This window comes from Pogona vitticeps, chromosome 14 (genome assembly GCF_051106095.1).
Source record: "Pogona vitticeps strain Pit_001003342236 chromosome 14, PviZW2.1, whole genome shotgun sequence".
Classification (NCBI taxonomy): domain Eukaryota; kingdom Metazoa; phylum Chordata; class Lepidosauria; order Squamata; family Agamidae; genus Pogona; species Pogona vitticeps.
The window spans coordinates 1,114,602-1,129,066 of record NC_135796.1 but is presented as its reverse complement, the minus strand read 5'-3'; the positions used below and the strand labels follow the sequence as shown (position 1 = coordinate 1,129,066).

General features: G+C 50.1%; 1 protein-coding gene across 1 annotated transcript; it reads left to right on the top strand.

Annotated features, from left to right (window-relative positions):
- Nucleotides 1-9,267: 9,267 nt before the first annotated feature.
- On the top strand, nucleotides 9,268-12,290 carry COX6A1 (cytochrome c oxidase subunit 6A1). Its single transcript, XM_020799142.3, has 3 exons — nucleotides 9,268-9,434; nucleotides 10,820-10,959; nucleotides 12,013-12,290. Exons 1-3 carry the CDS (start codon nucleotides 9,314-9,316, stop codon nucleotides 12,097-12,099), a joined length of 348 nt encoding a protein of 115 aa, XP_020654801.2. The 5' UTR covers nucleotides 9,268-9,313; the 3' UTR covers nucleotides 12,100-12,290.
- Nucleotides 12,291-14,465: the final 2,175 nt, after the last annotated feature.

Sequence of the window (14,465 nt, the reverse complement as noted above, 5' to 3'; positions counted from 1 at the left end):
GCTCTGAAGCTTGGATGTGACAAGAAAAGAGAAGAGGGCGGGGAGGGGGGAGAGTGCTCTCTGATCATTTTCACTGTTGTTTTTGTTGTTGATGATGATGATGTTGTCTGCCATCGGGTCACTTCTGACTCACGCTGACCTTATGAAGGAGTGATCTCCAAAACGGGCCCTGCTGAGCTCTTTAAAACCCAAGGCTGTGGCTTCCTTTAGGGACTCAATCCGTCTCGCGCTTGGCCTTCCTCCTCTCCTGCTCCCTCCCACTTTCCCCAGCCTTGTTATCGTTCACCACATCGTGTATTATTTCATACCTCTCCCCTTTGTTTTCCCTTCACTTGCCTTTTTTCCCCCTGTGTCCCGGGGGCTTCAAAGGGGACAGACTTTTCCCCTTCCCTTATCCTTCAAACGAAGGCCTCCTCTGGATCGACAATATCCTTTTCGAGACCTTTTCGAGACGCGGTGATCACAAAAACCTTTTCTTTCCCAGGAATGGCCTCATCCTCCATTGGTCGGAAGGCATTTTTGGCCCGGTGGTGGAAACGCGATTTCCTGCAAGGTCACTCATTTCTCTGTCAGCCCGGAGGCATGATGACCCCTTGATTAGAAATGGTCTTAATTACTGTCCTTAATGAGGACACCAATTAGAAACAACTCCAGACCGGCTTACTGTCCCTTCCCAGAAAGAGGAAAACAATTTTTGGGCCCACCAGGAATCTGGAAAAAAAGGGCATTCCGCTGCCCCATCGTTCATTATTTTTCTGGCCCGACCATAATGACAAACACCGTGCCTTAATAAAGCCTTAGGCACCAAATTGTTTGTTTGAAAGAAGCCATAATAACAGTAACAGCCTCCTGGTTGCAGAGAATTAATGGGCAATGGAACTGGGTTTGTTTTTAAACTCCAACAAGGGTAGAAGCCCTAGACGGCAGGGGAGCGGCAGTTGTTCCTTTACTGCATTCAATGTGTTTTGGTGTTGCTTCTGTTTTTGGAAATTGCATTCAATAAAAAAACTGATCTTAAACACTATCTGTTAATTGTTGCTAAGTCACCACGGGTCCTTTTTAAGAAGAAAGGCAGGTTAATATTGTAAATTAAAATAATACTAAATTAAATGTTTCCAGGAGCAGTAGCGAGTGGCATGTGCCTCCAGGTTTAATTTGGGAAGGGACATTTGATGACGATGAGCAAATGATAATGATGATGTCGAGTTAAAGAAGTGTCCGTCTGGTTTAAACATCCCCATCGCTGTGCATCTTGTCCAGGTGGGAAAGAGGTTGAACCATGGAACAGCACGCCGGCTGGGGCCTCTTTGGTCCCTGGACAAGATCTGGGTCCCGCATCTCCCACTCATGTTCTGGATGCTTGGGCCAGAGGACACGGATGACCCTCCGAAGGACAGGGTTGCCTCAAAGAGGCTGGGTGGCCACTCTGCCCACTCTCGCATCCAGGGAAATGCCTCCCCAGTACCAAAGGTGACCGGCAGGACTCAGGAAGAAGGAGGGAAAACACCCACAAGAGTTTGGAGCAAACCCACAGAGGGGCTGCTGCGGCCTCTTTGCCAAAAGGCAAGGAAGGAGCTGCCACTCCCATCAGAGTTGTCGTCGTTTAGTCGTGTCTGACTCTTCGTGACCCCATGGACAGAGCAGGCCTGGTGAGGCTACCTTATTAGCTTGAGAAAAGCCCGCGCCCACCCGCCATCTCTCCAGGACCTGGTGGGGGGGGGGCTCCCATCTTTCTCCGATTTCCACATGAAAGGAAGTCTCTGGGAAGCAGGTGGGGCCAGGCGCTCCTCCTCCTCCATGCTTTTCAGAGGTGCAAGGAGGCTATAAATAAATCCTCCCTTGGAAACAAGGGCTTGCCTGGGGCTGAGGGCTGTGCCCCAGTGTGGAGTGTGCACATGTGGTGGGTGGGTGTGCATGAGAGAGACACACACAGAGAGAGAGAGAGAGAAGCTATAGGTCTCTGTGCACAGGGGAGCTAATTTATCAGCCAGCGCCTCCTCTTGTTTACCGCTCCTGTTCTTCTAGGCACATTTATATCAATAACACACCTGTTTCTTTCTATTTCCCTCTTTATATTGAGAGCATGGCTATCCTCGGAACCAGCAGTCAGGGGCGGGAAAGTCCTGCTCGGCCACAGGGACCTGTGTTGGCTGCCTTCAGACGACTCGTTGCCCCTGGGGTTCTAGGGCCAAATCTGGAAGTCCGAAAGGGAGGTGTTGTGAGGTTGTCACGGACAGGCGCTCTGTGGAACATCGCAAAGCACGGTTTAGGGGGTGAGACAGTAAAGAGGAGAATGTGGCTCTCCGCACGGCCTCTTCATATACTGTGAGAGACACAGGCCGAAGCCCCCCCCCCAAGAGCTCAGCCGAATTTTAAGAACTGCGTCCCTCCGTGGAAAGATTAGGTGGTTATCCCTTTATTAAAGAGTGTTCATGTATATTTTCTGTAGCAATTACAAAACGTTAGGTTCTGAGACCAGATCGGTCCACATCCCTTTTAGTGCAGGGATACCTTCTGGGGTGTCTCGAAGGGTCTGAGCGGCGGAGGGTGAGCAGAATGCTTGCTCCCATCAGGATCTCACTTTCCTTGAAGGCCTGTGGTCCCGATGGTCCTTCCAACAGGGCAAGAAGGGACTTGACCCAGGATAAGGACCCTTCGTGGTCTGGCCCCTGGCCTTCTCGGGCTCCTTCCCCCAGCTCCTTCCTTCGCTTCCCCCTCGCCTTTATCTGGTTTTCTTTTCCTAAGAGGTGCAGCACTTCGGATGGGCCAAATACAACTATTTGTAAGTCTGCTTTTTAGCTTTTCCGTCCCCACCTTGGGGGACTTCTTTCCTGCCTGCTTTTCTCCTCTGTAGGATCTGAGCAACTCAGAGAATCCAGGGATTTCCCCACTTCTGCGCCTCTCCCTTCCTTGCGATACAGGTAGGGTGGCCACCGGGAGCGGGGGGGAGAGGACATCCTTCCTGCACCTTTAATAAGTCTCTGGAGAGGAACACTGAACCAGCGGAGATGGCCTCACAAGCCACGGCCGGTTGAGATCTCCTTCTTTCACACGGTTTTGGAAGGGACGGGCGCCTCCTCCTCCTCCTCGAAAGGCAGGTGAGCCGGAAACATGAAATCGACACTCAGGTCTCCGCCAGATGGAGATGGAAAAAGCGGAGCCGCACATACACAAACGTTCTCACACAGACAGACAGACAGACACACACACAGTTTGGAAATCGGCTTGAAGTGGGGTGCCATCGTTCACAAGAGAGAAGAGAATGAGTCGTTTTCTGGCCAGCAAATGAAGCCGCATGATGTTACCTTTTCTGTTTTTTTTTCTTTTCTTCCACCCAAGACAAAGAAGAAAAGAACAGCTTGTTCTCCCCTATCACCGAAATGGGTAACCAGAGGAGGGAGAGGGACAGGGCACAAAGCTTGGAAGAGAAGGGAACTAGGCCACGTGACCCGAATCCTTGGATCTGGCAGCAGGGATCCCCGCGTCCTGCCCTGAGAGCCAGGAGGCCCATGTGAATGGGCGCCTCTGTGTTTCCCAAGGGCGTCTGGGGAGCCTTCCAGGCGGCCAGAGATTTCACAGAAGTTCTTCAAGGAGAACGTCACCCTGGCCCCTCTTGAATGGGGACACCAGGGCCTCCCGGCTTTCTCCACTCTGGCGTTCCCAACAGGGTGGCCTTCATCCCCCTTTCCTCTCCATCAGCCTCTTTGGACCCAAGTGGTCAGAATCCGTGGATTTTTCTGGACCGCACCTCCCTAAATTTCTCCTCTGGCATTCTGGGAGTTCTCGTGCGGAAGAAGCACCTTCCTGGGTGCAGTTGAGGGATGTGGCCCGTGCCCTCATTTTGATCGCCGCCTCTTGATGGTGGGTACCTCAGAAAAGGGTCGCACAAGGGGGAGCCCTCTGACGGATTGCGACCCCCAGCACTCTTGACAAACAGCCACACGGATGGGATTTGTAGTGCCACAACATCGGGTGGGCTACCCACGCCCCTGCTCTAGAAAGAGGCACCTCAGAGTTTCCCAAGCACTCCTGCCCCCTCATCCAGGGGGTCCCACCTGCAAGACAGGGTTGGGGGGGTTCTCCAGGGTCCCCTCTGCACTCCAGCAGAGTGGTAGCGTCGCCTAACCCACCTGGGTGCATGTGGAGGGCTCAGCGGCCCTGAGCCAGCGGGCCTCCCAGAAAGGAGGGGGTGTGCGTGGGGGGGGGAAAGGACAGTTTCTCAAACCAGCTCTTAAAACAGTACACCCCTCGGATGAGAGAGAGAGAGAGAGAGAGAGAGAGAGAGAGAGAGGATAAAAAGAGAGATGTCGTGTAAGGGAAAGACACCCGGCACAAAGCATGAGATCTTCAGCAAACACAAACCAGGACGCACCGCCTGCAAAATGCATTCCCCGCGCGATGCATGGAACACATATTGCACACCCTGTGCGCGAGGTTATTTCGCACCCAACCGGCGGTGCCTGCGCACTGACACGAGAGATCTCTCTCTTTCCTCCCCCCCCCCCCCCTTGTTCCTTCAAAGAGAAAGAGCGAAGGGAGGCCAGGAAGCCTCCCCTTATTGACTGGCTCTCCTGCTCTGGGATGGAGCCTGTGGGAGGAGAGGAGCGGAGCCATATCCCCCCCCAAAGAGCCCTCGAGAGAAACCCCTCCTCCTCCCGGAGACCCAGTTCCCAGGGTCTTCAAATGAAGATTTGCATGGCCCTCCCAGACCCCTTTCTGAAAGGCAGGACAATGGCATTCCACGCACCCCCCTTCCCCCCTTGTACAAAAAAGAAAAAAGCGGGGGGGGGGGGGGAGAATGGAGGCCCTGTGAAAAGGCAGGGCGGGCTGAGCGAGCCCAGGCGGCCGCTTGGAAAGGACAAGGACGGACGGACGGACGGACGGGGGGGGCGCGCACAGAGGAGTTTTCGGGGGAGGTTGGAAAAAGCGGGGGGCCGGCGAGCGCGCAAGGGCGCCCCGGACGGCTTGGTACTGAGCGAGCCTCATCATCTTCGGCCCGTCCTCAGCATCCCCCTCTCGGGGTGGGCAGAAAAGGGGGCAGACGCGTGGCCCAACATTAAAAGAGGGTCCCCCCCCGCGTGGGCAGCTTTGGGGCCCCTTCCTGGCCGCCCACCTGCAGCGCGGGCCGGTTGACTTTTCCCCGGGGCTGGTGCGTCCGTGTTGGGGGGCTTCCAAGGTCCGCTCTTGGGGACAAAAGCTAAGAGGGCAAGCGAGATTCGGGAGGAGAGGTTGGCATTGGTGGGGCAGGGGGGCAGGGGAAGGGGCACCCCCTCCCCACCTCCAGGGCACATCGTGGGGAAGGGTGGGGGGCAGCTCCCTCCTCCCGCCTCCTTCGCTCCCCGGGACCCTCCTGGCGGAACGCTTCCTCCCGGGTTCTCCCCCAGATCTTGGAAAAGTTCTTTTTTTCAGGCCCATTGGCCCAGAAGGCAGGGAAAGGTGCGGGGGGGGGGAGACCGCAGGCAGGCGCTCCTAACTTGGAAGCCTCCGGGGGGGGCTCGTCCGGGTGCCCCCATCCTGTTTCCCAGAGAAACTCGTTTCTTTGTCTGCCAGATCTCTCCCGCCTCGCTACTTGAAGAGCATACAGATTTAAGATCCAGCCTCCTTGCCCTCACCCGGCTTTTCCCCCCCCCCCTTCCCCTTTCTTCCGCCAGGCTCACTTTTCGATCTTTATTTATTTATTTAAAAGATATAATTTTTAAAAATCTCGCCTTTCTCTTTTAAAAGGACCCCAGGCGGCTTACTTCAGTAAAAGACAATGTTTTCAAGCCAAAAACAGGAAGTATGCAAAGATAGGTCACTTGCAACATTAGAGGGCAATATTTAAAGCTCAGAACAATAAGTTATACAAATACTAAAAAACGATCAAACAAATGCCACTCTGAGAAATGATAAACACAAGCGATACTAAAAACACACACAAAGCAGGAAGGCATAACAGTCCATTTAAGAAGCCCATCCAGGCAGCCCTTCAGTGGGGGAAGGCTTTCTTGAAAAGGAATGTCTTTGCCATCTTGCAGAAGGACAGCAAAGAAGGGGGCAGACCAGTTTCCAGTGGGAGGGAGTTCCAAAGTCTGCGAGCAGCCATAGAGAAGATCCTCTCCTGTGTCCCCTCACCAAATGGACCTATGGAGGTGGTGGGACCAAGAGAAAGACCCCTGCAAAAGGGTCCTTTTTCTGAGCCTTGTTCCTTGGGAGGTAAAGCAAGAGGTGCACCAGAGTCACCCCCAATTGCAACACTCACTCTAGGGCAGAAAATGTCCGGGGTGCCCTGCATTCTCAGACCGCCGGGATCACTGGAGCTGTTCACCACCAGCAATGCCACGTCAGCCACCGATTTAATTTTTTTTATTTTATTTATTTTATTACTTTTAAGCCTCGTGGCATAGTGGTTAAACTGCAGTACTGCAGCCAATACTCTGCTCATGACCCGGGGGGTTCAATCCCAGGTAGCCGGCTCAAGGTTCACTCGGCCTTCTATCCTCCAGAGGTCGGTAAAATAAGCACCCAGCTCGCGGGGGGGGGGGGGAATGCGTAGCCTGCATAATTACGGTAATTTGCAAACTGCCCAGAGAGTGCTTGCTATGGGAATGTATATATAAGCAGCACGTTTCTTGCTTTTGTTATGACTTATTTGGGTTTTTTTTTATGTTTGTATTTGTCCACGGCCCCATTCTTGTGCTCTTTGTGAGTCACTTTTTTACGTACTATTGTGATATGGGTGCAGAAATGATTGTTTTTGTTATGTTTATGTTTATCCTTTTGCTGGAAACCACCCAGAGTAGCAGCATGCCACTATAATCCATAATCATTCGAGAATGGCAGAGCTGGAAGGGACCTTATAGGTCATCTAGTCCAGCCCCTGTTCAGCAGGCCAGTGGGGGAATCGAACTCATGGCCTCTGGCTCTGCAGCCAGAGACCTAAACCACTTACCCAGCAGTTCACTAGGTGGTACTGTATAGAAATTTAATAAATAAGCAAAGTGTGCTGCTTATATACCGCCCCATGGTGCTTCAAGCACTCTCTGGGTGGTTTACAAGTTAATTATGCAGGCTACACATTATTTATTTATTTATTTATTTATTTATTTATTTATTTATTTATTTATTTATTTATTTATTTATTTATTTATTTATTTAATGCCCCGCCTAGCTGGTCATATTGACCATTCTAGGCAGCTTACAACACACATAGGGAAAAAAATATACAAGAACAATATATAAATAAAAAAGGAATTTGTACATAATTTAAAAATTCAATAAGATGGAGATAGAAAACATAATAAAGAAGGAAAGGGAAAAGGTCAGGGATTAACTAGGGGGCAAGGCCTGCCTGAACATCCATGTTTTCAGTTGTTTCTTAAAAATACCCAGCGAGGGAGCCGCACGAATAAGTAAGTAAATCGTCGTCTAGCCGTTAAGTTGTGTCCAACTCTTCGTGAGCCCATGGACCACTGCCTCCCGTAGTTATGTCAGAAAGTAGGTAAATAAGTAAGTAAAATCTGTCTGTTTCAGCCCTTGATTGGCCGTTAAGAAAAGGTGGAGGAGTTGAATAGCTGAGTGCTACACTTGTTCACTGATCCATTTTTAAAATTGCTTTTTAATTCTGCGTATAGTGTTTTAATATGATTTGTTCCGATGTCTTTTTGGCATTAGAGAAGGCTTTTGCTTGTCTTCCAAAACTTTCCCCTGCTTTGCCTCTGGGCCTGTAATTATCACTGCTAGATGCCAGGGATCGAAAAGCTGGAAAGTAAATAAAATGTCATCTATATGAGCTCAGGGTGACATATGGGGTTTATCCTCACAATGACCCTGTGAATTACAAGATTAGAGCCGATCTACTTTTAGCTTGGCAAAAACGTGTAAATTGAGAGGTGGACGGAGCTTCTTCCTGGCTCACAGGCCATGCTCGCTCTGCCATCCCCTGGCCCTGGCAGATCCTACACTCTCATCATCGGGGCCGGCAGTTCCTCACAAGGTGAATCCTGCACCTTTGCAAGATTTCTGCCTTCTGCCCCCGGAATGAGGATGAGGGCAATCTTAACCCAATGGCGGCCAATGCCTCGTGGGGGTGTCCATGGGGCAGCAGGCAAAAGAGAGGAGGGTAGAGAGCGGGACGGCAGGCAGACGTGGGGTGGGAGCGAATATTTATAGACAACACGGGCACAGAAAGGTCATTGCACAGCCGGGAGGCATTCGCACAAATACACACACAAAAAGAGAGACAGCAAGAGGGGAACAGAGGCAGGGTCCTCCGGAGGCAAGGAGGTGAGCAGGAATCCCTAAACGGACTGAAGCAGGCTCACATCCTGTTTGCTGTCATGGACCAACCACCTCTTAATCAACAGATGATGGGTTTTGTAGTCCGGTACAACACATCTGAAGGATGCCCAGCAAGGGGGAGATAGAAAGCTCGTATTGTCTCCCCTAGCAGTTGGTGACCAAGGTGGTGCCCGTCTGGACTGGGCACCCACTGAAACTTTTTCCATTTGAATAATGCTTGGAAATAACTGGTTGCAAGTACGTACAGTAATGTTGTTACGAGCAACTTGTTACTTTTGCTAGATAATGAGGGTGTGGCCAAGTTTCCACTTCAAAAGTAACACAACAAATTGTTTGTTTTTGGCGTAACGGGTAATTTCACTGGTTAACTTTCAGAAGTTGCATTTTAAAGGGATTTCGAGAGGAATATTTTGGTTTTTCATGCCATTTTTTTAATCCGTTCCAAGTTGCAGACAAAAGAAAATAAGGGGCCCTCCCTGAGTTTAAATAGTCAAGGTGCAATAGCAAAACTGGCCACTAGACGGAGCGGGAGACTACCCATCAATCCTGGATTTTTCTGTTGCCAAGCCCACAGTAAAGCACCGGTAACGGAGAGCAGTAAAAATATCAATCCACTTTGCACTCATCCAAAGGAGTAACGAATTCCTGGAGGGAGTAACTTCCAGCTTTGAAATTTTTTTTCCCCCGTTCTGGAAATTAAAAATTAAGTTGCAGAGAGCAGAAATCCCCCATCTTTGCTGCTCCTGCTTGCAGGGCTTGGAAAAGGGGCAGAAAATAACTTTTCCAGGGACGTCCTCCATGACGTCTATTGGTACCGCTTGGGAACACGGAAGTGCACGATGGACGCCTCCGTTGAGAACTATAACTCTATGCTATAGCGTCCTCGGCCCTCCCGTTTCCTAGGTTCCTGGGGGTGGGTGGGAGAGGTCTCTTGACGTCATCACGCGGCGCCGGCGCCGCGTCTCCTCATTTCCGCTTCCGACGCAGAGAACGGTCGCTCGACGCCCTAGAGCGGACTGGAGGGAGCGCAGACATGGCGGCGGTTCTCGGAAAGGTCACTCGGGGGATGGCGGCGGCTCCGGTTCCCCGGGCCGGGCTGAGGAGGCTCCTGTCGGCGGCGGCCTCCGTCGCCGCGGAGCACAAAAAAAGTTCCGGTAACTGTATCCGGGCCAAGGGGAGAGCGGAAAAGTTACTCTTTTTTTTTGGGGGGGGGTTTGCTGGAACCGCCCAGAAGGGCCCCTCCCCCGCAGCCCTCTAAATGCCTGGAACATGCTAATTAAACCAATTAATTGGACACTGATTAAATTAAATGAATGAAACGTTAATATTTAATATAAATCCTCATGGCTGCTCATCTTAAATCCTGCTTTTTTAATCATAAGCCGCCTTGGGCTCTCTTTAAGGAGAAAGGCGGGTTGAAAAATCTGTTAAATCCATCCATCCATATTTCTGTTGAATATCATTGGATCTGTTCAATGTTTCTAATTCACGTTTCTACCCAGCCCTTTTGCGGCTTGGCAAGGGTGGCTTACAGACATCATAAAATACCATAAACGTAGCTGGCAAAAGTGAATCCAGATTTTGGATTACCGGACAAAACCTGTGACAAGTATAAAATCGTTGCACACAATTAATCATCATCATGTCCCATTCAAGCCAGTTCTGACCTATTGGTGACCCTTTCCGGGGATTTCCAGGTAGAGAAGACTCGGTGGGGTTGACCCTTCCCTTCTTCTGGGGGCCTTTCTGGGACTCTGCAGCTGGCCCAGGGCTACCCAGGCTGGCTCTTCTGAGAGGCCCAGTGGGGGGAATCGAACTCCCAACCTCTGGCTCTACAGTGAGATAACCTAAACCACTGAGCTATCCTACCACCCTGATAGGTCTTACAATCAGGTAAACACAAATTACTTTTTTAAGGAGAAAGGTGGGAGTAGCCACAAACAAACAAATAAATGTAAGTGTACCAATATTTAAAAGGCTCACAGGAAAGAAAAATGCGAACAAGCCTGCTCTGCCAACTTAACGATCAGAACATAGTAGAGCTTACACAGACCTCCAAAGGTCTTCTTATCTGCTGGTCTTCTTATCTGCTGTAACCCCCAGGAGCCCTGCTGCTGATACCCACCAGGCAGTTCAAATCTGGATTCATCAAAATTTTAGAGAATACTGGCAAACTTTCATGTCTCCACGAGAAGGCAGTGGGAGTGAAATAAGTACTGCCCGCTCTGGTTCTCGGGCAGGCCAGCCTTGGCCAGCGCTCGAGATGATGGCAGCACCCTTCTCATGTGAACATCTTTTTTTGCAGCTGACCTCAAGCCCCATGAGTTAGGCCTCGAGCCCAGGATCATAACAGTTTTGGCCCTGCATTTCCTCACAGTCACAAAGGCTTGCACCCTGAAATGCTTGGACAGTCAGCGTGATGGATTCTACCCTAAGGACACTGCTGCTTAAGGCAGTGTTTCTTGCTTCTGTGGAATGAACTAATAACTAACCGCTGGAATGAACTAACCACTGTTTATTTGTGAATCTTTTCCACCAGCTCGGATGTGGAAGATCCTGTCCTACACCGTTGCGTTTCCTGGCGTTGCGGTCTGCATGCTGAATGCCTACTTGAAGGGCAAAGAAAAGCACGAAAGGCCGGAATTTGCTCCTTATCCCTATCTTCGCATCCGGACTAAGGTATCCCATTCAGAAACGCTTTGCTGTTCTGGACTCCGTTGAGTCTCAGACCAAAGAGGTTGTATGTTTTGTTTGATTTTTTAATCACCACACCCCCAACTTCTGTCCCCAAAATAGAAAGTTTCTGTGATAAGGTCCAAGTACACTATTGACCTTTCAAAAATGTGTACTCCCATACAGTGGCCTGTTGTGTCTCTAAAATATGTGAGCCCTGTATTCCTCATGAAGGAGGTTCTTACTAAATCTCCTGGTCTCTGGACACATTGTGGAGGATGCAGAATTTACCAGTCAGGCCTTAGGGGCCCAGCAGCAGCTCTGAAGCAATCAGTAGACAGAACAGGAAATGCTGCAAGGTTTATTTGCTAGTGGCCTCCCTCGGGCAGAACCGTCCTTGGTTCTGGGTACTTTGTGGCAAGAGGAAGTTTCTGGTAGAAAATGAAGGACCATACGAGTTGGGTTTCTTCTGAAGGGAGCAGTAGAGGCCCCTCGATGGGGAGGCCAAAGAATAACCTTTTTGTATTCGGAAGCAGCCTTTGCTAAGGTGGTGCTCTTCAGATATACCAGGACATAGCATGGCTTTTGGCAGGAAAAGGTCAAAGCTGTAGTTGTAACGTAGAACTATGGAGGCAGCCTCAAAGTGGGCATCTTTGTCACAGATTAGCCAGCTTGGTCTTGCCAGCTGCTTTGAACATGGCTGCCTCTTCCTCCTCCTCCCCCCGCCCCCCCAGGCAGGCCTCTTAGGGTGAAGATGTACTCAACAACAGCTGTTTCCAAATCGGTCCAGTCGCAATGGTTTACTGTTGTCTCCAGAATTGTAACCTGCCGTGAGAATATTTGGGGAAATGGAGGATATAAAACCCAGTGATAAGGAAGTGCTGATAAAGCCTTCCTGTAACATAGGGCGTAGCAGTCAATCCCTGGAAGTTTCCACAGGGCTTTGCAAGGGACAAGTTTAAACTTTCAAACTCTTTTCAGTGCATGTGCTGTTGTATGTAATCAACTGTATTTTTGAGCTGCAGCAGGTTAAAACTGCCCCTTCTGTTCTTTCCATAGCCTTTCCCTTGGAAAGATGGGAATCACACCCTTCTACATAATCCCCATACTAATCCACTCCCAGATGGCTATGAAGACGAGCTGTAGGAAAGGATGGACCATGAGAAAGGTGATTGTGGACCACTGAAGTTAGCTGGACCAGAATCAAAGCCGGGACCCACAATATAAAGGTTTTACATTCCTTCTTCTGTCTGGCTGTGAAAGGCATTCTGACCTCTGGCGGTCTGTGTTTGACTAGAGGTCACCTATAATAAATATTAAACAAGATTCCCTCCAAATCTTTTTGTGCATTCTTAATTATCAAGATTCAGGACTGCCTTATCCAAGGTCTCTGGAGAAGAATGCCTTAAGCAGCAGCCTTACAAAAGCACTCGTACAGCAAGGCTTCTGGGAGGGAAGGAGCCACACTCCTTTGGTTGGTTCTGAGCACCTCACATTCCCAGCTCAAGGAGCTTGCTTTATGTCCTGGTGAGACAGGGAACGACAAAGCAACAGATACTTGCATTATGCATTGCTGATTTTTATTACAAAAATAATTCAAAAGCAGGGTGCAGTACAAGCAAAACACAGCAGAATCATGCTGCCTGTGGTTAAAAGCAGGGTGCCCAACCACACCTAAAGAGTGCAACAATGGAAACTGCAGCTAGAAGCTAAAGTGCAAGATTAGGTGTTTTCAGCTGGTGTCATAAAATTCAGCTAGCTCTCGGAAATGTTTGTTTAAACGAAAGCTGTAGATGCACCTTTGGGGTTTTAGGTCTTGTAAGTGCTGCTGATGGCTCCAGAGAGCGTGGTATGTAGTTTGGGGGGGGGGGGTTCTCATCATCACCGGGGTGAAACAGCATCTTCTTCATCCTCTGCCCCTGAGCCAAGCCTCACTCCCCTACTTGAGTAGGGGGCACACTGACTGGGGAAAACGGGGGGGGTTAAATCTCTTGGCCTTCTGCCCCCAAGCCTGCTTAGTACAACAACCTAATTAAAGTGGCTCAGGGGGCTCTTTGAAGGGAACAAAAAGGAGAGCGAGAACGGGTGCACAAAGAGAGGTCGGAAACCAGAAGTGGCTCTCACCTAATCCACCCCTGCCAGGAAGTCCACCAGCCTAGAGATGGGCAGGGTATGAGTATCTGGCTACACAGCCCCCCTGAAACTGGTTCTGAACAGCAGGCCTCTGACATCCACAAAACAATTACACCAAGAAATACTGAATGTTGCTCCTGGAAGAATGGTTTTGCATTAAAATGAGGTGCAGATCCAGCTTGGGCCTTCCTTTGCCCGCTCCCTCCGCAAATCAAAACCAGAAGCGAGCATCCACCCATTTCAGGTTTTAATTCCAATTTTCCAGAGCATGGAGGGGTATGTGTGCAGTCTGTGGCTGTTCGTGGGGGTAGAAAACTGCCCTTGTTGGGACCCACCACCACCAACCCTGTCTGGGCAGACTATCTCCTAGGGAAGGCTGAGAATTAGGGGACGAGGAGAGGACGAGCTTTTACACATTGTGCTTTGGGAGTTCTGCTGTCTTCCTGCAGTAACACTCCCTGGGAAGCAAGCGGGCAACTCTCTTGTTCGGTGTGAGAAAGATTCAGCCCTGTGCTGCTAGAGAAGTCTGTCCACAGGTACAGAGTCACAAATGATCTGTGAATTTCATTGTATGGGTATTCTGTGTATATAGTTACAATGACAATAAATTATTATTATTATTATGATACAGTACATCAACCTTCTTCCAAAACGACCCAAAAGCAGAGCAGCGCCCACATTATCTGGGGAATTCTGGGACTGGAGTCCAAAACAGTAGCATCTCCGACAAAGGGAAAGCCCATCAGCAGCCACTGCAGCTCAACCCTCTCTTTTCCAAGCATGATTTCTTAATATTCCTCTCACTGCACACATGCAGGCACAGAGTCACTCAGTGACAAGGTGCCTTGGTTTTACCAGAAGGCATCACATCTTTGAGATTCTCTGTGAAGCACAGGCTGGTAGCTAATGTTTGGACTGGGGAGGCCTGCAGGCAAGGTGCCCTCCGCCCCTCCCTGCCAAGCTCCTGGGAGAAGTGGGCCCTAATAAAGAAAGCACCATGGGCCATGCCCAGCAAGCTTATGGGGAGGGCAGGAGGTGTCACCAGAGCAGCATGTACAGTACAAGAAGATTTTAGGGGCCTTGTTTGTGTTTTTGAAAGAGTCTTGTGTGTAGGCATCCTTCAGTCTCGAGAGACTATGGTATTGTCTTAAGAGCCAGAGAGATACCAAGACGAGTGGCTGCAGCTGCTGTTTTGCCTCCAAATGCCTCTGAAGCCCGAGGAAACCCTGCAGAGCAGGCTGCTGTGTTCTGTGCCCCGGGCAAGTGTGTTTTGCTCAAGGCAACAGCAGTGAGCCCGCCCCCCACCCCCAAATTTATGCTTTTAGTACTTTCCTTTCTGACAGCCAGTGTGGGGCAGTGGACGTATTGTCAGGCTATGA